This window comes from Lampetra fluviatilis, chromosome 54 (assembly GCF_964198595.1).
Source record: "Lampetra fluviatilis chromosome 54, kcLamFluv1.1, whole genome shotgun sequence".
Classification (NCBI taxonomy): Eukaryota; Metazoa; Chordata; class Hyperoartia; order Petromyzontiformes; family Petromyzontidae; genus Lampetra; species Lampetra fluviatilis.
The window spans coordinates 2879622-2904985 of record NC_136328.1 but is presented as its reverse complement, the minus strand read 5'-3'; the positions used below and the strand labels follow the sequence as shown (position 1 = coordinate 2904985).

Below are 25364 nucleotides of genomic sequence, written 5' to 3'. Positions count from 1 at the left end.
TCGATTTCCCGTTCATGGCCAATACCAGTGGCGATTATCTGAACTGGTCCTGGGCCTCCCTTTGGTCGACTCGGCCTCAAATGAGTACAAAGTGCGGTGTGTAAAAAGATCGCCTCTTGGGAGACAAAGGCGGCCGGGCGTGGTGCTGGCCACCCTACCCCTCGTGTGCCGTGCCGGCCTTTATCGGTGCTCGCGAACAGCACTCTCCCCAACAGTCTGTTCAGGCTATACGGGGGATCTTTGTCTTTGTGTCGTCTCAGTCAGTCAACCCTGGGTCTGTCCCGTGACCTGCCAGTGGTCTTTCGACACTTCACATGGCCTTAATGTGCACATGGCCTGGCACAAGCGCCGTGGTGATGTCACCGTCACTTCGTGGCGAATGGCGGTTGTTGTGTCTGTGTGGCCTTCGTAGGCGCTCGGTAACAGCAACTTGCCCCAAAAGTCTGTTTTCGGCTGTACGAGGAATCTTTTTTCATTGTGTGGCCACATTTGTGTAACTTTGTTGACGCCGGAGCACAGGTTTGTGCTGCGTTTTATTTTCCAAAGCGTATTATAGTCTGAATAATACGATAAATAATTATAATTAACATTTATAAGGCGCAATTTATCCAGGGATCTAAGTGCGCCATGCACGAAGTTAGGAAATTTGACTACCTCAAGGTAACCCGGAGTCCACTGGTGATGCATGGGAAGTTGCAGGCCTGCAGGCGAGAGAAGCCCTATAGAGAAGAGGTAATCACAGGGCGAGGGAGCTCGCCTGTCGAGCCACGAGTGGCAGCAGCAGGGCCATCCAGACTCTTTGGGCAGCGCATGCAAGGGGCTCAGTCACCCCAAGTGCAGAGTCGAGTTGAACTATGAAACTATTTCAAACTGTAAACTATTTTATTTGACCAGGTAAGGCCCAATGAAGTGGCTTGTCACGTGGAGTTTTTAACGTAGATGATTTAAAACTGCATGGCCTCCACTGGCTTCCTAATATCGGAAGGAAGAGCGTTCCAGACGGCCGCAGAAGCGCATCTAAAAGTACGCAATGCGGTAACCACCGTCTTTTTTCGATGGCCCACTAAAAAGCTGCTGCTGCGAGGATGACCGGAGCTCGTGCGTGATGGTTTTATGCTCCTTGACGATAAATGTACACTAAGTTGAACTCAAATCTTGACTTAAAGCTTTCGTGACTGCAGGAATTCATACTGTTCGGGTCTTTCGGTAAAGTCACGTGACTTTACCGAAAGACCCAAAGAGTGTGTTGAACTTCTTTCGCACCACCAGGTGCGGCGAAAGGACGACAAAAAACGAACTGCACAAAAAAAACACTGGGCTGTCGGGAGACAGGGACGGAGGACATGGGGCATAACCACTGCAGATAGGAAGGGAGCCGGATTCGTTTCGGTCGCCTGTTATGTTTTTCTTTTCTTTATGTCAATGTGTGTTTCGGTGATATCCGCTCTCTCCGCTTGTCATTCCTTCCCCCTTACTTGAATAAAAAAAAGTTACCCTTTCCGCCTGCGGTAGGGCCCCCCGGTATGGTTTGGGCAGTGAGCCCACCACCCCCCCCCCCCTTCATATTTCTATATCCCCGCTGCTTTCCACACTGGTTTGGCTCACGTTGCCGGTGTGTGCACACGTGCCTCACGACGTGATGGATCGGGGCCCGCTGCTGGTCAGCTCGGCGGAACAGACGACGTGAAACGGTTTCACCCCGCCCTCCTGTCCGCGTCGGTGTGCGTCAGAGGTCGCAACCGGGTACCCGATACCCGTACCCTACCCGATACCCGGCTACCCGTACCCGGCCGGGTACGGGTACGGGTACCCGTTTGCGACCCTGGTGCGGCCGGGTACGGGTACGGGTAAGGAATCAAAACCCGTATGCGACCTCTGCTGTGCGTTTGCCTTGTCGTAGCATCGACTGCGCGGGGATCTTGAAGCTGCGCAACTCGGACATCGAGCTGCGGAAGGGCGAGACCGACATCGGGCGCAAGAACACGCGTGTGCGCCTCGTGTTCCGCGTGCACATCCCGCAGCCCGGGGGCAAGGTGCTCTCCCTACAGGCCACCTCCATCCCCGTCGAATGCTGTGAGTGCACCCCACCTCGCCACGCGCGTGGCCGTACGCGGGCGATCGCGCCTCCCCGACGGGCGGCGGTGCCGGGGGAATTGTTTGAGCCCCGTTCTTTCGCGCCGTACGTAGCCAGCCGGCCGGCCAGCCGTGCTGATCGGAGTTCACGGGAAAGGGCCAACTGCAACACGAAACATATGCAGGAAGGTCCCCCTACGGCCGTACTGCCTTTTAACAGGCTGCTGTTGGGGCAAGTGCTGTTAGCGAGCAGCGCCTGTGAAGGCCGACGCGGCACACGAGGGGGTGATGTCGCCAGCACCACGGCCGGCCGCCTTTGTCTCCCCAAAATGCTGACATTTACTACACACCGCGCCAGGCATAAGAACTACCACCGTGTTGCCTGACCCAAAAACAACCAGGGGCTCATCGTATCGGCTGCAAAAAATTAAAGTTTTAAGTTAAATCCGACCGTCGTATTGTGAAATTCGACACGTGGTTTCGTGTCCTCACCCTCCCCACCCCTTCCACATCCCCAACCCCCGCACAGCCCAGCGCTCGGCCCAGGAGCTGCCACTCGTGGAGGGCCAGAGCGTCGACGGCTGCACGGCAAACGGCGGGCAGCAGCTGGTGCTACGCGGGCACAACTTTCAGCCGGAGTCGCGCGTCGTCTTTCTGGAGAAGGGGCCCGGTGGGTGCCACGCGCTGCTCCGTCGCAACGACGCGGGGCGCGCGCACTGCGACCCGGAGCACGCACGGGCCCGAGCACGCTTGAGGCCGTAGCGTGCCCCAAGCCGGAGCGTGCTACAGGCCGGAGGGCGCTACAGCCCTTTGCGCGCTCCAGCCTTTAGAAGCGATCCGGGGCGTAGCGTGATCTGGGCCGTAGCGTGCTCAGGTCCGGAACGTGCTCTGGGTTGTAGCGTGCTACAGGCCATAGCACACGCACCCTCAACAACAACAGCAGCAGCAGCAACAACAACAATGTCAATTCCTCTCCTACTTTCATGATCACATACAATCTAATCGTATCTCTAATGGCTCGAGATGTATGTGTCGTACATTTGTATCTTAATTGAGCAATGTTTTTGGTTGTCAGAATTAGTTTCTTCAACTTACCCATGAGCTGAAACAATAATAATAATAATTGGCACGTTCAAACGCTTACACACGTGACAAGTTTTGTTTGCTGTGCTGGGTGGTTAGAGGGTTTTAACTACACACGTTTGGGCCGATGGTTACGTGGCATAACCCAAAGATCGATTATGAATCGCATCGGCCGACATCATGAAGGGATAATGGCAGCTGATAACATTCATGAGGCGATGGTTGCAGCTGATGAAAAATAACAATAGTGGAGTGGCAGATGTAATTCTGCTGCGTCTCGTGTGCCGGTGCTGGCTGTGTTGTTACCTTATGGGATCTTTAGGCTTGATGGAGACCTGGGGATGCCTTCATCCAGCAGCGAATTGATCATGTCTGATGATAACGACGATGGATCACATGCGATAATTTACAGCGCTTATGGATGAGATGCCATTTCACTCCACGTCGGGCATGCCGGGGTTGTTTTGTCCGTACTTCACCGCGCCAGTCGGCGTGGGCTTGCTTTGACGATGGGCGCATTTCCCCGCCCGCCCGCCCGCCCGCCCGCCCGTCCGCGTTGGTAATAAGCCGGCTCGGTGGCACGCAGACCGCCGCTGTACTCCGTCGTGGTCGCCCCCCTGCCGTGCCGCGCTGTCTGGCACGCTCGCTCCGCTCACCGTCTGGGTGATGCACAATGCCTGGAAAGATGTCAGAGCTGCTGCCAAAAGGGAAGCCAAACAATACGGGGAGGGGCGGAGGCGGTGGAGTGGGGGGAGTGGGGGGGGGGAGCGGGGCGTCTTGTTAGCTGGCCTTTTGAAAAATCGGAGCTTATGTATGCGTCCTATGGCCCCTAACGGCGCGCGGCGGATTACTCTGTCCCGGTGAATTGGCGCGCACAAACACACCGCAACCTGGGCCGCTACTGAAAGTGCGTCTCCGTCAGACGGCGGGCCTCTTTGGACGTCTTCCAATCCTGTCCATTGAGTAAAGCTTCTGTGTTTCCGTGTTATATATGCGTGTATAATGAGCATATATATAATAGACGTAGGCTAAGCTGGGTGTGGTGATGACGCATACCTTTAATCCAAGTGGGGGGATCCGACGAGACTAGAAAAACGTTCAAACCCACCGGGCAGCAAGGTGGCCAGTAGATTAGCAGTACAGCAAGTAGGTTTGTATACAACCCATCTATGTCGCCCTCTGAGCGGTATCGTCCGGCGGTACGCATTCAGTTCATCCTGGACCTCTGATTTCCTACCAAGTGCTCGACGTGCATAAAAAAAAACGGGTGGCCATGGCATTGAGGACGCACGCTTTCATGGAGCGTTGAATGGCGTTATGATTATTATATTCCTAGCAAGGCCTATCACAAAATCGCCTGAAACGCGCCCGGTTACGTCAGATCTCGGCAGCTAAGCAGAGACCTTGAGCCTGGATGAAAGTTGTTTGGTCGGACGACCAGAGAGAAGCCCCCTTACAACGAGCTAACCCCAAAAGGAAACAACTAATTTTGAACCATAATGTCGGTCGCGTAGGCCTACACGTAAAATTACAGCGCCGTTCGTTGCCAGCCGCACGACAGTTTTGGGCCTTGGGCCCTTTAGCCATTGCGCCTTGGCATCGCTAGTTACAAAAATATAAAAAATCATAATTGCTTACATTCTCTTGCCCACCGGATCGGTGCTCCAAGCGAGCCCGTTGAGCCTCCCAGACACCTCCACAAAGTGGTGTTTTAGCCAGAGTAGTGGGTTGTTTTCAACGCTCGTCGTTCCACTTACCCGCCCGGGGAAACGCTTGACGGAGCCTCTCGGTCTCTTCACGAGGGCCGCCTGCTCCTAGCGTCGGCGGGCCAGTTCTGCTGTCGAGTAAATTTTTGCGTACGGTACCAAATCCCGGGCGCACCTGGAAAGAAGTTGCACACACGCAGGAGGGAGGAGAAGCACTGGAACTTCGCACACGGGGGAGGCCAGCAACCTACTTGCTGTACTACCCCCCTCCGCCTCCGCCCTGGCAGGCATGGCATCGTCCCACGAAACCGGGCTGCTCGCTTACCAGAGTGCCAAGCGTGGGCAGCAAATCTTCGCCGGTGTCAATTTCAGTAATATTACGGGCGGGCGATGAATGATCATACCTTAAACATGTCAGTGCAATAATATTGCTTTAAATTAGCTGTAGAGTGCAGGTATTTATATATATATATAAAGGGAAATTTGTGAATGTGTGGCTGTTCGAAATGTTTAGCCTACTTCCCAACATGCAACAAACTTTAAATATGGCACGTGGGTAGCTTCCAGACTGTACACAATGCAAAAAGTATAAAAATAGACTTTTGTATTTTGGCGGGGGGGGAAATGGGGGCGCAATAATGGATTTATTTTGCACGGCAAGTGAGCGGTGACGTCACATCTGTGATGTCGCCCTCACGCGGCAGCGTCACGCAGTGTGCCTGCTGACGTCACGCATCCGCCCCCCCCAACCCTCCACGTAGACCCTCTATGAATCCAAGACAAGAACCCAACTCCCGGGCGAAGCCGGGTAGTAAAGCTAGTATAGATATATGACGCTTAGAAGTGATGTCCGCCTGAGGAGGCGTAATTTACTCGCACCGTATAAAATTCAAACACGGCTCTTGAGTGACGTAGCAGCCGCGATATCACCGGTATTTGTCACCGTGAAGTCGGCAGGTTTAAGCGCTATTTTGCGTGCTCTATGATTACTTTAAACAGCTTTGTTCTCGGCTTCCGTATCGTTCAATCCTTGCCCCCCCCCCTCCTTGTCAGAATTATTTCAATTAATTTTACGACAATGGAGTAATTGCAGCTGTTAAACATTACGTAATTGTTTTGCACGATCGTTGCAGCTTGAAGTGAGCTCTTGGCCATTGACGTTTGTTTCGTTAGGAGATGATATCTTCACAACGCGCGCGCGCGCAGCCTGCACCCGCCCCCATGCGCCCGCGCCAGCGTAAAGAGTTATTCTTATTTTATTTATTTTTCTTCTGATTGGGGGGGGGGCCCACACGATCCAAAGCACCGATGGCTCTCGGCGGTTGGGTTACAGAGGCCACACCTTTGCGGGCCCGTGCCCTGACCGGAGCTGTCACGCTCGCTTAAGTGAGACGGACGGCCGGTTGGAAAAACGGCGGTGGGGCTGCCAGGATTCCGGGGGAACCGGCAGACACAGAACTCGGTTCAACGCGTTGGACATGTGGTGCATTCCACAGCGCGGTGTGTCATCGTTGAAAAAGAGGGCGGGCCGCAGCCGGCGGCGTCTGCGCCGGTGTGGGCGTGCGATTGCCGGTGCGTGTGTTGCGCGTGCGTACGTGCGTCCGCGTGTGTGCGTACGTGTGCGTCCGCGTGTGTGCGTACGTGTGCGTCCGCGTGTGTACGTACGTGTGCGTACGTGTGTGTGCGTACGTGTGTGCGTACGTGTGTCTGTGCGGTTAGCGCGCTTGCGCTACGACCCGTCGGTCAGAGTTTGATCCCCGCTCACGGTCGACATCGGTGACGAATTTCTGAACCAGTCCTGGGCCTCCCCTAGGTCAACTCAGCCTCAAATAAGCACCTGGTGCGGTGTAATCATCGCCACTAGGGAGACGAAGGTGGCCAGGCTTGGTGCTAGCCACCCGCCCCCTCGTGTGCCGTGCCGGCCTTCATGGGTGCTGCTCGCCAACGACAGCACTTGCCCCCAACAACAGTCTGTTAATCCTTTACGGGGGACCTTTGACTTTGTGCGTGTGTCTGTGTGGAGTTGGCGGGAAGGGCGTTGTGGGGTTTTTGCGCGATGTGTTTTTGCCAACAGTCATCACGGGCTCGCCCTGGCGACCCTGACGTTAGCCGCCGAAAACCGCGGAGCGTCGCGGGTTTTCCCTTGACAGCCCCCAATTGAACGAGGATTTTTGTGTAAACAAAAAAAAGTGTCACTCCTTTGGTCATTGACGCTGTCCTCACGTTGGACCAAGATGGTTCTCTCCCAATCCAGAGGTGGGCGCGCTTCGTTTTAACATCTCAAGTTTCTTAAATCCTTCCACTGCGTATCAATGGTTACGTTGTACGTCGGCTGGCAGGTGGTGGAGAAAAGTGTGGGCATCCCCACTTGCCTTTCCAACGCGTCTATTCCGAAGCGGAAGTTTTTAGCACCTAAATATCCTCTCGGAGGGAGCTCTCCAGAGCTTGGGGAGGCCGTTTCCGGCAGCGGTGGCATGAGCCGGCAATTGCCGGGCTGCACCTTGTACCCCGGCGTGAACCCGTGACGCCGTACGGTATCGCCCACTCGCATCGGAAAAAGCGCAAGGGAAAGTACGAGTTGTAAAAACAAAACACAAACCTGACACTCCTGTGTCATCGACGTAGCCTTACAACTGAAAGAAAAAAATATATAATGTCCTCTTACGAATTTGTGTGTAAGTCACTTACCGCCATGTGTCAATCCACTGCTGCAGGAATGGCCTTCCCCTTTGACGTGTGGGTCCTAGAGGCTGTTTGACCATACTTCACCGTGCTGGTTTGCACCCCCCTCTGAAAGTTTGTGAAGAACACTGAGCTAAGGGAGCTCGTGTCAACAGCACGAGCGGAATCACACGATGCTGTCTGATGATGATGGTTGTGGTGGTGGTGCGGTGGTTAGTGCACTGCGATATATGAAGCTGGTTCTTCTGAGTTGAATACCTGGTCACGGCTAACGTTGGTGGTGAGCTGTGTCTGATCTGCTCCTGCGCACCCCTTTCACCGACCTGCGCTCATCAGCGTGGTGAAGTACGGTCAAACAACCCTCCGCGGCAAGCACGGTCGGCTACGAAGTACGGTGCGAAAGAAGTTCAACGCACACAGGTTGGGGGGAGACCTCCCGGTCGCTTCAGATAGATCTCGCCACTGACGATAGCCCTGTTCGAGGATCAAACTCAGGTCACCGGCTTAATAGGACGGTGGCGCTGAGCACGACGCCACTTTCGGCGGGCGTTATTGAAGAGGGTGGTTGCAGTTTCAACAAAAAAAACATACGTACCAACGCGACCCCTCATAACCAAAATGATCTTATTTGCGAAGGAAAGTTGCCGTTTTCGTACTTTACACATCCACTCACGGGGCAGTCAGAAACGGCTCGTTGCATTAGCAGCAAAAAACTCGCCTCAAAAAAACACAAATGGCCGAGGAGGAGTGTGGAATTTATAAATTCATGTTTTTTTTTTTATCCGATGCCTCGAGCGGCTTTAGTTGACACATTGATGGCCCGCACGGCGATAAGTTATTTACGCTCCGCAGGCCACCTCAATAAAGCCAACGCTGCCGTTGGATTTTTTAAGCGAAGGCCAAAGTCACGTTGTTGCCCCCCCCCGCCTCATCCCGCCCCGCTTCCCCGGTGTAAATTCCACATTCCTATGGAAAGTGTAGGTTCTATCGTGCGCGCCGTTGTTCCTGTGCCAGCGCACCTTGGGGGCGCGGCTGCGTTGGTTGTCATGAGGGCCGTGCACCCCAGAGGGTGGTCGGCCGCAGTGGAGATGGAGCGATGAGCGCGTCAAGTGAGACTCGTTACGGATCGCAATCCAGCAGCGGATTGATTCGGGAGTTAATTTCCCGAGTATCTTATATATATTTTTGTTTGTATTTGTGCAGCGTCTTAAGCTCAAGGCGCCTCTAGAACAGAGTTTAAAAGCGGTGACAGGAACAGAGTGGTTTAGATGGCAGGGGCAGTGCAAGGCCAGAGGGATGAGTGACCGTGACAAGAGGGCACACGCGGGGGTCACGGCGGCAGGTCTCCAGGGGAGGGACGGGAAGGGGTGGAGGGGCGAGGGGAGGGAAGAGGGAGGGAATGGGCGATGGAGAAGTGGAGGTGAGGCTTAGAGAGAGGAGGAGGTTAAGGAGGGAGGACTGCTTCATGTACAGGAGCAGTTTTGGGTCTATGGGCAGTGTTAAGTCTATGGGGCAGTGTTGAGTCTACGTGGTAGTGTGAGTATGGGGCAGTGTTGAGTCTACGGGGTAATGGGAGTCTCTGGGCAGTGTTGAGTATTTGGGGTAGTGTGAGTATGGGGCAGTGTTGAGTCTATGGGGCAGTGTTGAGTCTATGGGGCAGTGTTGAGTCTATGGGGTAATGTGAGTCTATGGGCAGTGGAGAAAGAGGTGAGGCTTTTGAGGGCAGAGCGACAGGAGTTTTTAAGAGTAGTGCGACTGTAAAGCGGATTGAGTTGAGGAATGAGTGACAGCGATAGAGTGCTCCGTAGGGATCGCGAAAGGATAGAGATGCGAAGGAGTGGAGTGGCGAGGAGATGGGAGGGAAGAGGACGAGAATGTTCCGTAGAGAAGAGGTGAGCTGACGAGTCAAAACGACGGGTCTTGGCACATTTTCCTTAGAAAAACAAGAAGTGCAAAATGTTTAGATGCGTGTGTGTTTGTGTGTTTGTGTGTAACCCGTCCCGAGCGTTAAGTGCAGCGGCGGGCAAAGGTTCGTGCGGGCGACTTGAAAATGCGCCCCATTGCAGAGGAGAAATGCGCCACACAACTGGCCCATTCACCAGTGGCTTCGCCTCGCCTTAGGGGAGATTCCAGCCGAGCGCGCGTGGAGAATTTATTGGCCGGCGCTCGGGAGGAGACGTGGGGGCTGGGAGAGGGGGTGGGGTGGGTGGGGGGCAGAGGGGGGGGGATTCCAGGGGTTTCTCTGCCGGAACACAGAAGACTCGTGTGTAAAAACAGGAGAAAGAAATACAGATTTCTTTTTTGTTTCAAAATATATTTTGGTTTGTCCCCGTGGTAACACTTTTTGTGGAAAGGTCAAAGCGGGGAGGGTGTTGTGGGTGGGGGGGGGGTTCGTGTGCTCGTACGTGGCCGGGCTGCCTCACAGCATGCGTGTTTGCGCAGACGTACGCCCTGATGAGTTTCTCTTATGAGTTCTGAGCACGCGCGAGCGAGCGCACACACACAAACACACGTGTGTGCATATGCTCACGGAACCTTGTACAAAATTCCTCCCCCGAGTTCATCCTCACGTGCTGTCGGTACAAGTGCTGAGCGTGAACACCTGTTGTGGTGCGAGTGGAGCGCTGTGCAGGGGTGGTGTGGCCAGCGCCAACGCCACCCACACCTGTGTTTGGCAATCCGGCGCTAAACACTGCGACGAAACGCGTTCGGGTTGACTCGGCCGTAAACAACATGGCCAAGAACGGAGTGCCTGGGACGATAGCGCTCTGTTTCAACCACTACTACACCACCCACCCCACATGTTATATAATATATAAATAAACTAAAATATATTTTTAAAAATTCTATATATAATTAGTGCAGTTGGCTACTTTCGGTGGGAAGAAGGTTCAACATACATATATAATAAAAACCTGTATAGACACACAATACAAATTCCACATTTATACGAGCCACACAACTGGAGCACATACTTGAGTTGCACCCTTCCCCTCCCCCTGGCATCACATTGCCATTTGTAAATTTTTTAGACGAATATGTTTTTGTCATCTTGGTTCTTTCGGTAAGGTCAGGTAGAAGGGAAATAATAAAATAATAAAAAGAAAACATAATAAAATAATTCTCACGACGTTTCGGCCACAACGCAAGCAGCCGTCCTCAGGTGAAGAACAGGTCTGTCGGAAAGACAGTTCATTCAGACGCTGTCTTTCCGACAGACCTGTTCTTCACCTGAGGACGGCTGCTTGCGTTGTGGCCGAAACGTCGTGAGAATTATTTTATTATGTTTTCTTTTTATTATTTTATTATTTCCCTTCTACGTGCCTTTACCGAAAGAACCAAGAAGATGAATCCCTGCAGTCACGAAAGCTTTAAATCTAAATGTTTTTGTCAAATTGATTTGGTTGCCATTCTGATACGAGGGGCCGGGTTCGCTGGGCCCGTTTAGCTTCAGGAGCTGCCCCCTCCCCCCCGCCCCGGTCCCTGTCGATGGTGAGTGCGGTTCCACGCTAACACTCCCGCCCCCCTTCTTTCTCCACTGGTTTTCTGACAAAACAAAAGGGGAGGAAAACCCCATCTCCCTCGCCATGGATCCTCTCCCGCGACCCCAGCATGCATTTGTCTTTACCGGAGCGCTCGTTAGTTGCCGTGCACACAGACGGACAGGTCTCATGCTATCGCGCTTTCAACGTTTGGTTGGAAAGTATTGAAATACCCTTTGGTTCTTTCGGTAAAGTCACGTAGGTAGAAAAATCATATATCACGACGTTTCGATCGCCACACTGAAGACGGTTGCTTGTGTGGCGATCGAAACGTCGTGGTCTATTATGATTTTTCTACCTACGTGACTTTACCGAAAGAACCAAAGAGTATGGATTCCTGCAGGCACGAAAGCTTCAAATCAAGTCTTCAAATGCTTTACTTTTTTGGGTCTTTGGGAGCAGGGAGGGGGACCCTGCTGTCCGCGAGCGCGGTTCAAGCGGAGGAGTTACTAACGACGGCTCGTTTCGCGTCCCACCCCCCCCCCCCCCAACAGATGGGAGGAACCTGTGGGAGGTGGAGGCGAAAGTGGACAAGGACAAGAGTGAACCGGTGAGATTGACCTCTCGCGACCTGAAAAGTTTTCCCGAATGGAAGAGAACTGCGTTGCAGCGAAAACGCGTTCCGGTGTTTGGGCACCGCCGCGCGTTAAGCGAGGGTTTGGCCTAGTCCTGTGCTCCTACACCTGTGCTCTCCACCCCCCCCCCCGCCCCCCCCCGACCTTCACCATCCATCGCTTAACCAGCGTGGTGAAGTACGATCAAATAACCACCGTGGCTCGCGGCGTGGGGAGGCCGTCATCCGGCAGCGGATTGACAAAAAGGGGCCGTGCGTTAGCAAAGGTTCGTCAGTGTGTGATTTTTTTTTTGAGTGGCAGTCGTAATAACTTCATCGCGGCGTTTCTTTTAAGTCATCAGAAATCAACGTCTTTTTTTATAACACAAAGAAGGAAGTCTCGCTCGTCGCTTAAGTCTGCGGTTTTTCGACCGTAGGAATAGATACACAATTGCGAGCAGAAATAGCTTCTCTTTCGTTCTAAATTTAACTTACCTTGGCAAAACACAGACGTATTGTGTGCGTGGAGTGAATGCATATTTACGTCTCGGTAGTTTTTTGCGCAGTTCCTGAAACGGAACTATGTTTGCGTGATTCAGAGAGAGCGAACTTGCTCTTGTTGACGTTAATGTTACCGGTGAATTTTGTTGTCTTTGGCGAATTTTGCGCAGCATTGCTTCGGTGTGCGCATCATTTACGTGCGTGCTTTTGCATATTGTCGTTGTTATTGTGGGGCTCCAGAGTGAGCGAGATGTTAACCACCTCGGCCTGGTATACAGGAGGTTGTTGGTTCGATCTCGACCCTGACACCCGTAGACTTGGAGTTTTCATGTCTCCTCGATTCCTCCGGTTTTCCCCTCCACGTTTAGAAACACGCACTTTGGAGTATTTGGCTGCTGTAAATTTCCGTGCGGCAAAGCCACTTTTGAATGAGCTATCATTTGTGATGGCCAGGTCGCTTATGAAACAGAGCCACATAGCTTAGTGTGCCTTAACTGGTAAAATAAAAATAGTTGAAATTGTTTAGTTTTTTATATTCAAGCATGTTTCCAAGCAGGCATTTTAAAAAATCAAATCACAATGATTGCATTTTAACGGTGATGCTTTCAAATCTCACGTGTTCTGTTTTCACATTGTTTATTTTATTTTATTGGGGAGTACAATTATTGTGGAGTATTGCGTTTAGATCAATATAAATTGTTACATTGCGGATAGTTGATCGGCAGGTCGTGTATGGTGGGATAAAGTGTGTACACTCCGACGTCTTGCGAGAATTCTGGTCAGATCCCCTCGAGGGAGGCACCCAAAGAGCTCTCGTTAGTGGAGGAGCATCCACCAGCAGTGGCTTGAGCGGGGAATTGCAGGGGCATCTCATCTCAACCATTAGAGGAGTGGCCCTGCTTGCAGTGTTAGCCATGGGTGTGGTGGGGTATAGTGTGGCTCTCTTCCAAGGCCTCTGACGGCGTGAAAGAGTAGACCAAAATAGCCCCCCTCTCTTACAGCTCTCCCTAGTGGAGGCTCCTGCACCACCACTGCCATGAGCAAGCAATTGCAAGGCGGCACCTTTAGCTTCGAGTATATGGGTTATAAAACCTAACGTGTGATTCTGGCATTCGCTATCCGCATGCTCTTCGCATTCCATGCGCCCCCCCCTCCCGTGCCCCCCCCCCTCCCGTGCCCCCCCCCCTCCCGTGCCCCCCCCCTCCCCCACCAGACGAGCCTGGTGGTCGAGGTACCTCCGTACCAGAACAAGAGCATCAGCCACCAGGTGCAGGTGCAGTTCCACGTGTGCAACGGCAAGCGCAAACGCAGCCAGCCGCAGCGCTTCACGTACCTGCCCACCAACGGAGGCCTCTCGCCCGCACTGCGAGACCGTGAGAGCACGCACACGCAAGCACGCACGCACACGCAAGCACGCACACGCAAGCACGCACACGCAAGCACGCGCACGCACACGCAAGCACGCACACGCAAGCACACGCACACACAAGCACGCACACGCGAGCACGCGCACGCACACGCAAGCACGCACACGCAAGCACGCACACGCAAGCACGCACACGCAAGCACGCACACGCAAGCACGCACACGCAAGCACGCACACGCAAGCACGCACACGCAAGCACGCACACGCAAGCACGCACACGCGCAAAGTTCCCTTTGCAGCCCCATACTGACTGATAAGGCAAATGTTCTGGGTTTACTCTTCAGTACATGCGTGTTGTGCTGAACGTGTAACTCATTGGCATTTTTTGTGTGCGTGACAAACCTTACTGTTTGCCTGTATCGGGTGGTGGCGGGCTTAACGACACATTTATATTTGCGCGATCTAACCCATAAAAAAAACCTCTGTTATTGTTAAACTGATGCGGCAAGCGCTGTTAGCGAGCAACCTATGGAGGGGCCGGCACAACTTGTGATGGGGTGGTGGTACATCCAGTGTGCCGCGCCAGGCTGTCATTGTCTCCCCACACTGGAGCAGGTACTCACTTAAGGCTGAGTCGACCTAGAAGAGGCCGAGGACCGGTTCAGATATTCGTCACCGATGTTGGCTATGAGTGGGAATCAAACTCGGGGCGACAACACTATTATAGCAGTGCGCTAAACCACCACCCTACCAACAACAACTGCCGTTGGCCACTAAGTGGCGGTGACGTCGCCGGAGTGCCTGTGCCAGGCTAGGTGCGCTTTGAGGCCCACGCGAAGTGTCGAAGGCTCGCCAGCAGGAGGTCACTGGACAGACCCAGCAGGTGCCGTGGGTTGACTGACAGAGATGTGTGTCCTCAAAACAATGGGCGCAAATATTCCGTGTGCCCCCTTATAACGGGGTTTTTTGGGTTGAGAATACATATGTAGGCCGCATGGCACTCCGTCCCTGTATTCGCCCCGGTATTTTTAAGGACACACTTAATTCGAGCTTTCTGTTTGTCGTCAAAGTGGTGCTGGAGGTTATACTTCCCTTCGATGGGGGCGAGCCCAACCAAGCACGGGGCAAACCGCTGTTGAGTTTCCCCCCCCAAACAAACGAAAGAACGGTCCCGTTGACCTTAGAGGAACGACGAGCCGAGTCGACCCCCCCCCCCTCCCCCACCTTGACCCCAACCGGGATTTTGAACATTGCAGAAACTCTTCCGCTTGAGAGTCGAGCACTCTTCTTACCTGACCAGCGCACCGCACGGTGTGCGGCGGTTAATTTTGCCGTCGTGCGTGGAGCGCCATACGTAGCGCTACATTTTACATTTATTTTTATTGCTTAGGCACTACCGCGCGATGAACCCCGGGAACCGGCGGGGGGGTCAGATCAAATTCCTGGCCACTCGTAACATCCGCGGCCCCCCACCCCCCCATCGTGTTTGCCGGCGTGGTGATGGCCCACGGTCTAAAAAGCCACCCACAGCCGCGCGGCCACTCCGCTCGGCAAAACGAATTGAGCAGAGGACCAGAGGGCCCGGTTGGGTTTGACGCAAAGCGCTGCCAATTTGCGACTGTGACGACGGCGTATCCAGAGGGAGGGGGGCGGTGGGGTGAGCGGGGAGGCCATTACGAGCAAAAGCCCAGTGGCATCAGGTGACAATTAGTGCCACTGATTCGGGGGCGAGGGTGGGTGGGGAGGTGGTGGCTGTTTGTCAGGGCAACAGGCAGGGTCTGTTCCAGCGGCATTTTCACGCTTGCTCCCCATTAGTGCCGGGTCACAGAGCAGCGCGTGGCTGCAGCGTAGCGGCGGTGGTGGTGGTGGGTGGTGGTTGTGTCCTTTACTTAACCGGGAGTTGATGTGCAGGCCCGTTGAGACACGCCATACGTTCCCCCCCCCTCCCCCCCTTTTTTTCCACGGGTGGTCTGGGTTACTCGGAATATTTCAAAACTTTTTTCGTTCAACAAAGTAGTAAAGCAAAAAAAGTCGGAGCGATTTTGCACTTTTCCGCTCAATTGAGCGTTGAGGCACTGGTGCTCATCTCGCGTTTATTTACAGCTGTGTAAAGCGAGTGGTGGGAAATTCCACATTCCTACGACGGTGGTGGGGGCAGGGGGCTGCGAGTCCATCTATGTAACACAACCACAAAGCGCCGCTTATATTGGTTCACCCCAGAGGGGGATGATGGACTATTACAGGCTTTGACGCGTGGGTGGGGGTTGGGGCCCTGTGTCTTTGTGTGCCGGCAGTGCCCATGCTGCCGATTAAGAGCGAGCCGAGCGACGACTTCATGGGGACGACGCCGACGACGACGACGACGACGCCGGGAGCCCCCGAGCCGGCCGACCTCTCGGTTGAAGTTCCGCCTACCGGGCCGCTGCTGCTCCACCTGGTGCCCCCGGAGTGCGCCGGCATGAGCGCCCACCCTGGCGAGGCTCAGGCGTACCAGGCCCTGCACCCCATGCCACCCAACGGGGTGGACATGCCCATGGAGCAACGCTTCCAGGGGCTCGATCACCTCGGGCAGGCCGTGTTCCAGAACGCCGAGATGCAGCACCTACACCACCACCACCATCATCCTCACCACCATCACCACCACCACCAGCAGCAGCAGCAGCATCATCACCACCACCACCACCAGCAAGAGGATCATCACCACGGCACGGTGCATCACCAACACAATCACCCCCATCAGAGCCATCACGATCATCACCAGCAGCAGCAGCTGCAGGGATCCCAGCAGAATAACAACCACTACGGAGCGCTGGCATACCAGGGCTTTCACTCCACAGGCCACGCTCAGCTGCCGTTCGAGACCTTCGCCTTCATAGAGGAGGGTGGCGACGTGGAGGGTCACGGCTTGCACATGGCCTACGAGCAGCTGGGGGTGAACGTAGGGATGCAGCAGCAGCAGCACCAGCAGCAGCACCAGCAGCAGCAGCACTACGCGTCGGCACCGCCGCCGCCGCCACGCGGGGCCTACTCGGGCTGCGCGTCAGGCGGCATCAAGCAGGAGCCGGCGGAGGGCACGGACAGGGGCCGCTTTCCCACGCAGGGCAACCGGCATCACTTCACGTTGGAGGAGGGTAAGGAGAGGCGCTCGCCTGCAAACGCGCGCGGGGGACGGTCGCACGTGTGTGTGCGTGTGTACCAACTTGCTATGCTTTAGCACAGCAAGTTGGTACAGTAGGGGGCACAGGTGGTGCATCAGCCAGTCATCTCGGTCATCTCGGTCAGTCGACCCGTGGCACCTGCAGGGTCTGACCCGTGACCTCCTGCCAGCGGGCGTTCGACACTTCACGTGATAGCCTCAAGGTGCACATGGCCTGGCACAAGCGTCGTGGTGACGTCACCGCCACTTAGTGGCGAATGGCGGTTGTTGTTGTTGTTGTTGTTGTACGCACTGTACGTAGCGGGGGAAGGACAACAAACTAAATACGCACAAAAAACGTGCCCGCCACACGCGGGAGCGTGGACCTGATGGACGTGGTCTGCGTATGGTTGGGGGGTAAAGTGTGGGCACTCGTACCTCTTCCGAGATGTCCGGCCGACCAGTGTGGAAGAGTGGGCAAAGATGCCGTTCGAGGGACGCTCGTTAGAAGTCCCGTTAGCGGAGGAGCATCCATCCGCCAGCAGTGGCGAGAGCGAGAAATTGCGGTGGCCTGGCTGCAGCCCTCTACAAGTGTGACCCCGGTGGCAGATGTCCCTGTGCGAACAGAGACAGAGTGACAGAGACGCAGAGCTGCAAGGGGGGGGGAGGGAGCATGCGAGAGAGCGAGTGTGTTCATGCAGACAGGACATCGGACAAACCCGGGTCTTGATGTCCTTTCACGAACGTTAGTCAATGCTAAGGCCATCCTCTCAGCTTCACATTCATGCCCGCGCACTGCCACCCAGGGACCACTTCCGTTGGAGCGCATTGAAGTCAATTGCACACGCAGTAGGAGCAGGTAGCGTTTAAATTCCTCAATCCCTCCGTTCCCACCCACCGATGGAAACATTGTCGCGAATGAGGGTTGCAATGCTATGCAGAAGATTCTACTTTTTGGCTTGTTTTTACGATCTCATTTGTATCGCTTCTCATTTGTATTGTTTGAACAGTCTCGCTTGAATGCGATTTTAATCCCTCACCGATTAGTGCGGTTGGCTACGTACGGCGCGAAAGAAGTTCAACGTACATGCTTCGCTTCCGTGGCCCAATGTGTAACGGCGGACTATAATTCTCATGAAGTTTGCATCGGTATTGCCATGTGGCGCTGTGGCAGAGCACAAGACCCGTGATGTTGATGTCCCGGGTTCAATTCCTGGTGGACCAGCTGACACCGTCATCCCTCCAGGGTCAATGGGGGGGTGGGAGGGGGATGTTTGGCGCACGACTGCAACTCTCGTATCGACGATCGAATGCGAGCCAACCTGTGGCGTTACTTTGTTTTCCTCTCGGGCACTTAAGCCGATTGAAAACTGGCCAAAAAATCGCTCAAAAAAAGGGGGTTGCCCAAAATTTTGGGAGCACCAAAATTCCAGAGCGGAGAGCGCCGTTTGCGAATATGTATTCCTGTTTTTCCTTCACACCTGTTTCCCATTCAAGGCAGCAAACCAAATTTTGGAAAGCGTTGCACAATACATCCCGATGCAGAGCTTGTTTTATATGTCTATATGCATCGTGTATATCTGTAAGGAGCTGTAGGGATCCGTTCCCACTTAACGGGGGTAGGGTAACAGAGCCGGCGGCGGCGGCGACGACGACATTCAAGCCGCGGCGTTTTACCGCACGGGCAAAGCAACGGCGACAAAAAAAAAAGACGATCGCCAGGCTGGGTACGCCGGCTCGCCGCGTGTGACGGTGCCGCGTTAGTGAGCGCGTCAATGGGGACGTGTGTTACGCGTGACCCCGTTTCCCCCGTCGCTGACCCCGACGCCCCACGCCGTTCCTGTGCAAGGGGTCATCCGAGGGTATCGCCCAGAGGCAACGCATGGCTGACCCCTGGTGCCCTTTGCGCAGCGCGCGCACACCCCCACCAATGCCTTTGGGGCAGGGGCGGCTGGGGCTGGGAGCGGGGGAAGGGCAGCTGCTCCTGCGGTGATGAAGACCCCCAACCCCGTTGAGGGGTCATTTTGGTTTCGGGTCATCGTAGGGTGGGGCTGTGTGGGTGGTGGGGGCTTTAAACGACACGCAAACACGCCTAGAGAGCACGCGGCGTTGTTGCGTTATGCAAAAGAAATGAACATCGGCAGTTCCTGAAGAAGGGCATTGTGGGCCTCTTGTCTTAGGCGATCATCATAATCAATTTGAGCGAATATGACCGACTGACAGCAGCAGTGATGCCAAAACCGTGGATCGGTTTTCGTCCTCATCAGTACTCATCAGCACAGTATTGTCACCGATGATCCGCGCACTGCTGCAGAGTCTGCCTCTGGGAACCATGTACAATGTGCAGTCCCTGCTTCCACATACGGGGGCCCCATTAGCTTGGCTAATGCCAAGATCAATCGCATCTGTAAATGACGAGGCGGGAGGGGCGTCGGGAGCAGTGCGAATTAGACTGCGGTAAGAACCTCGCATTTATTTTTGCGCGCGTGCGGTGGTTTTCCTTTCCACCGCACGTTAGACCCAGTCAGTCCACCGCTGGATAAAGGGCCTCGTCCTCACCGCACATGGGGGGTTCCCACTGGTTGTTTGACCATACTTCGCCACACCGGTCAGCGCGGATTTGGCGAGCCGACGTTATAGGAGCCTTTCACCGATAGACTTTGTTTATTTTCGCACCGTCGCCCCCTCTGCTGCCGCTCGCAACGTAGAACTCGGCCGGTGCCCGGAAGCGTCCCATTGTGCCGTGGCTGCTCACCCACCCGAGCACCGTCTGCGCTCGACGCTGCTCGGCAGCCTCTTGCAGAGGTCGCAACCGGGTACCCGATAACCGTACCCTACCCGATACCTGGCTACCCGTACCCAGCCGGGTACGGGTACCCATTTGCGACCCTGGTGCGGCCGGGTACGGGTAGGCCGTGAGTCACTGGTGAGTAACCGATTGTCACTCAAATTCCCATCGTCTTGTCTCTTCTCACAATTCAAGTTCCTAGAATCAATCCACCCGCGCCTGCAACATGGCTTCATCTCAGAGGTCGCAATCAGGTACCCGATACGGCGGGGTACGGGTACAGGTACCCGTTTGCGACCCTGGTGCTGCCAGGTACGGGTACGGGTAAGGAATCAAAACCCGTTTGCGACCTCTGGCCTCTTGAGACCTGTCGGGAGATCGGAAACCCACCGGGTGATTTGTCCAGTAGTCGGAGCTCCAATGGGAGCCACGGTGGCGAGATATTATTTGCCTCGCCTGGTGTGCAGGAGGTCGTGGGTTCTCCGGGTCCTCGGGTTTTTCCCTCCACATTTAGAAACATGCGTTGAAGTGTATTTGGCTGCTATACATTTCCACACGACGATAAGCCACTTTGTTGAGCTATCACTTGTTGCCAGGTCGCTTCTGAAAAAGAGCGTTATAGCAGAGTGGGCCGCATCTGCTAAAATAAAAATTAGTAAATTTCGGCAGGGATTATCCAGGTGAGCAGCCCCATCCAATATCCCTCTCAACATTGCTGTGACTGCTAGCAGTCGCCACCGCCGCCTATATAAGTGCCTGCGTGGTATGGCACCACCATTATTTATCGGAGTTACGCGTGCCTGCCGCCAACGGTGGGAAGACGACAACACCTCAGGTCTGCTGCTGTTCCTGCTTGTGGTGATCTCGTGGTGTTCTCATCATCGTCGTTGTTGTGACGCGTAATCCCCGCCTAGCGATGAGCGGCGACCGCGCTTTTCAGAAGGCTTGTGCCCCTGTCGCATCGTGGAATTCTCTGCCCGTGGAAAAAAAACTCAAGAACAACAAAGTTTTAAGTTCAACCACTTCAAGAGGCACCTTAAAATTAATTTAAAGAACACAGCCTGACCAGACAGCAGTGCGCGTTCGGGATGCTATCGGCATGATTTTTGCGTTTGTACGCGCGTACGTATGTTGAACGTCTTTCGCACCGTACCGTGCCAGTCGGAGGCGCTGATCGTTTCCTTGAATGACCGTTTACGTTACGTTACGGTGGTCTACCGGCGACTCGAAAAATCCCTGGCCGAGACGACGCATTCGGCTGACTTATGAAAACCTTCGTCTTCATCGTTCCATCGTTGGAGCACCATGGCCAGGCGGTGAAAGAAGCGGGATTGGGCGGAAAGCGGGAATGTTTTTTTTCGGTGGGGGAAGCACGGGGCGGGGCGGCATTTAAACTTTTGGCCGCTGCCGCTGCTGCTGCTGGCAGATGTACGAGCGAGCGATGGAGAGGTGAATTTGGTGCGAAGGGAAACGGGCAGGGGAGGGCCAGGAGACCATGCGATCGTGTGGGCGTGCGCGCATGTGTGTGTGTGTGCGCATGTGTGTGTGTGTGTTCGCGTGTGTGGGTAGAGGTTTTTGGATTATTCTTGGCAGCTGCAAAGGTGGCCAGGTATACAGTAGAGAAACAAGCCCGGCCAATTAAAAAAACAACACAAATATTCCATCCGCCCACTGTGTGACTGGCTTCACACGCAGCGAGGTGCAGTCTCGCTCTGAGGGGATGTGTGTGTGTGCGTGAACTACATTTGTACGGACAGACGGGAGTTCTCACGGGCATGCTGGCGTGGTGTCGTGGTTGCGATGCCGGACTGCCGGAGTGCCGCCATGTGTGGTGGGGTAATAGGGGCGAGTGCAGCCACTTCTTTCAAGATGTTTGGCCAGCGTGGAAGAGTAGGCCAAATACCGTTCTGGAGAAGGAGCCTCTCCAGAGCTCCGTCTCGTTGGAGGCCCCTTCTGCCAACATTCGCGTGAGCAAGCGATTGCATGGATGCGCCTGTGCCCTCTAGAAGTGCTCACGGTTTGGTCAAGGAGTGGAGTGTGATGTCCAGGCTGGTTTCCAGGCAGGGGTCGGTTGGAGCCGTGCTTTTACATGGAGCCCCAAAGAATCCACTAATAGATATTCGTCAAGGCCATTCGTCGTTAGGCTGAGGGAGCTATTGAAAGTAGCTTCGCTACTTGAGGCGCGACCTCGTTTTGCTTTCCAGCGTTCGCGGCGTTTTTTTCCACCGAAGCAGATCAAGGTTCGCAAACATCTCGGCGGGGGCGGATTTATTTATACGTATATAATTATATATGTAAACTTTCCTCCAAATTGGGAAAGTGAAACGCGTCGCTTGTCTGGAAGTGGGCGCACACTCGCTGTGAGCGGTCTGGCCGATGGATTTAATGTGACCTGCTCGCGGGACGATCAATTACCGAGTCACCTGTTCAGGGAACATCGGGTCTGGACACGGGGAAGCGCAGACCGGATCGTTGCGCTAATCACAGCGGAGCCTACGACAACGCACTGACCCCCATTAGTCACCATTAGGCACGCGCCCAGCCTGCGCGTCTCTCTGCCAGCTATCTCCGGCTGTCTTGTTGACTCCGTGTCCCCACTCTCCAATCTTTGCTCTCTCTCTCTCGTTCTGTATGCAGAGCTTGCCCCGCTTTACGCGCATTCAGTGCGCGCGCGTGTTTGCCGTTTTCGCGTTCTACTTGCGGCCGACCTATTTCTTGCCCAAAGTTCGCTCCGCAGCGCGGTCAGAATTCGCTCCGATGCGGCTGCGCGGTCGGACGGCGGGGAAACATTTCGTGAAACCGCACGCGCTGCTCGGCACGGGGTGGCGGTGCATTGTGGGCCGGGCGGCTGCCCCGGTGTCCGCGCTCCTCGATATCGCCTCGCGCGCGCCCGTCTTTCGGAACGCGTCCAAAAGCGAAGGGGAAACCCGCCCGTGGCTTTTGAAGCGGCGAGCGGTGCCCGATTCGCCGCCCATTGCCGCACGCGCGTTCGCCAGCCCTGCGACGCGGGGAGTCATCGAGCGCGCGACGCCTCGCGAACGCAGAGCAGCGCCTACAACCCGCGCGCCTGATGAAACCCAGCACGCCGGTGCTCGTACGAACGACCGCGTCGAGGTCTTTACGGCTTCTTACCCGTGTCTCGTGGCGTAGCCGTCGGGTGTGCAGGCGGTGCAACTGCAACCGGGGCCAATGGCCAGAGTATCCCGGGCAGGGAAATTGGACGATTAGCACGGTTGGCTACGTCCGGTGCGAAATATGTTCAGCAGTCACACTCAAAACAAGGGCCCGTGCCAGCCACGCTACACCACTCCTATCGCCGGCGCATACCGGAGCAAGTAGAGGAGATGACTTCTCGTTGTGGATGGTGGAAGGATTATTGTGAAATGTTCTGAAACGTCCCAGCAAGACAAAAAAACAAAGATCCCCCCGCCGATAGCATTTACAGGCTGTTGGGGCAGGTTATGTCAGCGAGTAGTGGCTTGCATCTATGAAGGCCGGCATGGCGTGCGAGGGGCCCCCGTGCAGGGATACAGACACATTGAGGCTCTAACTGAACAAAAATTTTAAAACAACATTAGTTGTTTTTATAATTTTTACATAAGAAATGCCTAAAATAACCTTGCCCTATTTAATATTAATCGTACGAAAATAACTTCTGTCGAGTAAAAGCAGACAATTTTTGAGTGGAAAAGTGTAGTTCAAAAGCTCGGCATCTTCATGTAGCCTCCTGGCTGGGCCGGAGGTCCGAGGTGTCGACCTGCAAAATTAATTTGGATTTGCGCAGGCCAACGCCTCTGCCCGTGTCACATAAACGCGGCGCGATATTTTTTGTTTTACAGTCAGGGAGAAAACAAGACTCCGTTGACGTTTCACGGGTAAGACCGCCATCCTCCAGCACCAGTGCCTCTTGAGTGTCTGTCACACATATCGGATGACCTCTGACCCAAACGCGTAGTCTCAACGCTGTGAAACGCGCGATGCCGGTGTCATTCGCCCGTTCGCAACTTAAATGTTTTCCTGGTGGCTTCCCATCCCCACGTACGGCTACTGCGCCACAAGGCCTGCTTAGCTTTTAGCATATACACTTTCAGGATTTTTAGAGTGGAGCCGTTTCATAAGATATAGCCCGTCATCCCGCGTGACAACGACGGATGTACGGCTCTCTGTGGATATTCCTAGCATGGATGCATTCATCAACGTGTCGATGAAGCAAGACCTTCCTGAAGCCGAGCCATTGGGAGCTCGGCGAGGCTTTCCTTGGTAAATATTGAAAATCATCATTATTATTATTAATGTTCCTGGCAAGTGTTCAAAAGATTCAGTGCTCGGCGGTAAATCATTTTGGCTTACTATTTTGCCGACAAATTCCAGTGGCCCCGGCGCTTACCGGGTAAAAATTTAATAAACGTGTTCCAGAAATGGAGCAGGCGAGACTGGTCTCTGTGAAAGTGATAAGGCACCGGGTGGAATCGGCACGAACGCTCCTTGCGAATTTGATTATTGAAGCATTTTGAAAGGTGAGCTCCCTCTGGCTCATTTCACTTTTTTTTTCTTTTCCCCGCTGGAATGCAACAGAGCTGGTGTCGAGCCAATCGTCCCCCCACGCTCCCCTCGGAACCCTCACTCCACACTCTCGCCGCCTGTCACAAAGGCAGAGATCCCCCGTATAGCCCTGAACAGACTGTTGGGGCAAGGGCTGTTAGTAGCGAGCAGCGCCTATGAAGGCTGGCACGGCACGGCGCACGACGGGGTGGGTGCCTCCCCCCCCCCAGCCCCGTTTGTCTCCCGAGTGGCGATGTATAAACACACCGCACCAGGCACTCACTTAAGGCCGAGTCGATCTTGTGGAGGCCCAGAACTTGTTCAGATTATCGTGACTGGTGTTGGCCCTGAGCGGGAATCGAACTGGGGTCGCCAGGTTCGTGGCGCGGCGCGCTGACCGCTGTACTACTACCGCTCCCCAACTTACATTCATGCAAAGTGTGGCACGTCTGGTCGGCGTGGAAGATTCGGCCAATTCCCGTCTCGTGCTGCGGCTCTCTAGAGCGCTCCCTCTAGTGGAGGCCCTTCCGCCAGCGGTGGCACGAGCGAGACATCGTGGGGCTGCACCTTTGACCTTTTCTCCGTGCACCGCTTCTGGGATGGTTACCGAGCGATGAGGGCATCCCGGTAGAAGGAGACGTTCCTCTTTGGCCTGCTAGCACTTAGCGGGGGGGGGCTGCCCTATCAGCAGCTGCGTGACTTTTGTGTAATGTGGAGCTGTTTGTTCAGCTGATTCGCAAAGCCGACGGAGTTCGGATCGGGCGGTTTCTGGAGGCACGAGTGATTGGATTTTGCCAAATGAGTCCGTGTTGCAGATGAGCGCGCATTTCCATTTTTTTGGAATGCCGCGCCTACCCGCCACGTACCCGGGCGACCAGAGTTCCATTGCCAGCAACGGCTGCACTCAGTGGCGAGTGATATTTTAATTTGGTCCAGAATCGCCGTAACCACTCTGTTTACCAACCCGCACTCACCGGCGTGATGAAGCACGGTCAAAATAACCGCACGGCTCCGAAGAGGTTGGGAGTACACACATTTTACCCCACCGCTCATGACCTCACCGATAGATAAACTGTCATTGTACCCCTTTAAACTGCGGGGTGGGGACAGAGGTGGAGGTTAATATATGAATATGTTTATGAATATGCCGATTATTTCAACTTCCGTGCCGGGAGATGGAACTGGTGACTTCTGGATTGCAAGTGCAGTGTGTTACTTGCGTGTAATTTTTTTTTTTAGTCGATGGTGATGATGATTTTTCAGTGGGGAGAGTGGTAGAGTTGTTAATCTGCAGATATAATCTCAGGACTCTGAGCTTTGGCACCAAAAGCAAATTCCCTTCTGAAATAATAATAGCGTAGCGAGCCAGGTGAAATTTCACAAATCACAAAT

At 54.4% G+C, this 25364-nt stretch overlaps 1 protein-coding gene across 1 annotated transcript in view; it reads left to right on the top strand.

Annotated features, from left to right (window-relative positions):
• LOC144949516 (nuclear factor of activated T-cells, cytoplasmic 4-like) overlaps positions 1–25364 on the top strand; it is a 96926-nt gene that overhangs the window by 52916 nt on the left and 18646 nt on the right. The window contains exons 9-13 of the mRNA XM_078879441.1: positions 1901–2073; positions 2603–2743; positions 11581–11636; positions 13354–13513; positions 15801–16637. Of these exons, the coding sequence (XP_078735567.1) occupies positions 1901–2073; positions 2603–2743; positions 11581–11636; positions 13354–13513; positions 15801–16637 (1367 nt within the window). The remainder of the gene's footprint in view (positions 1–1900; positions 2074–2602; positions 2744–11580; positions 11637–13353; positions 13514–15800; positions 16638–25364) is intronic.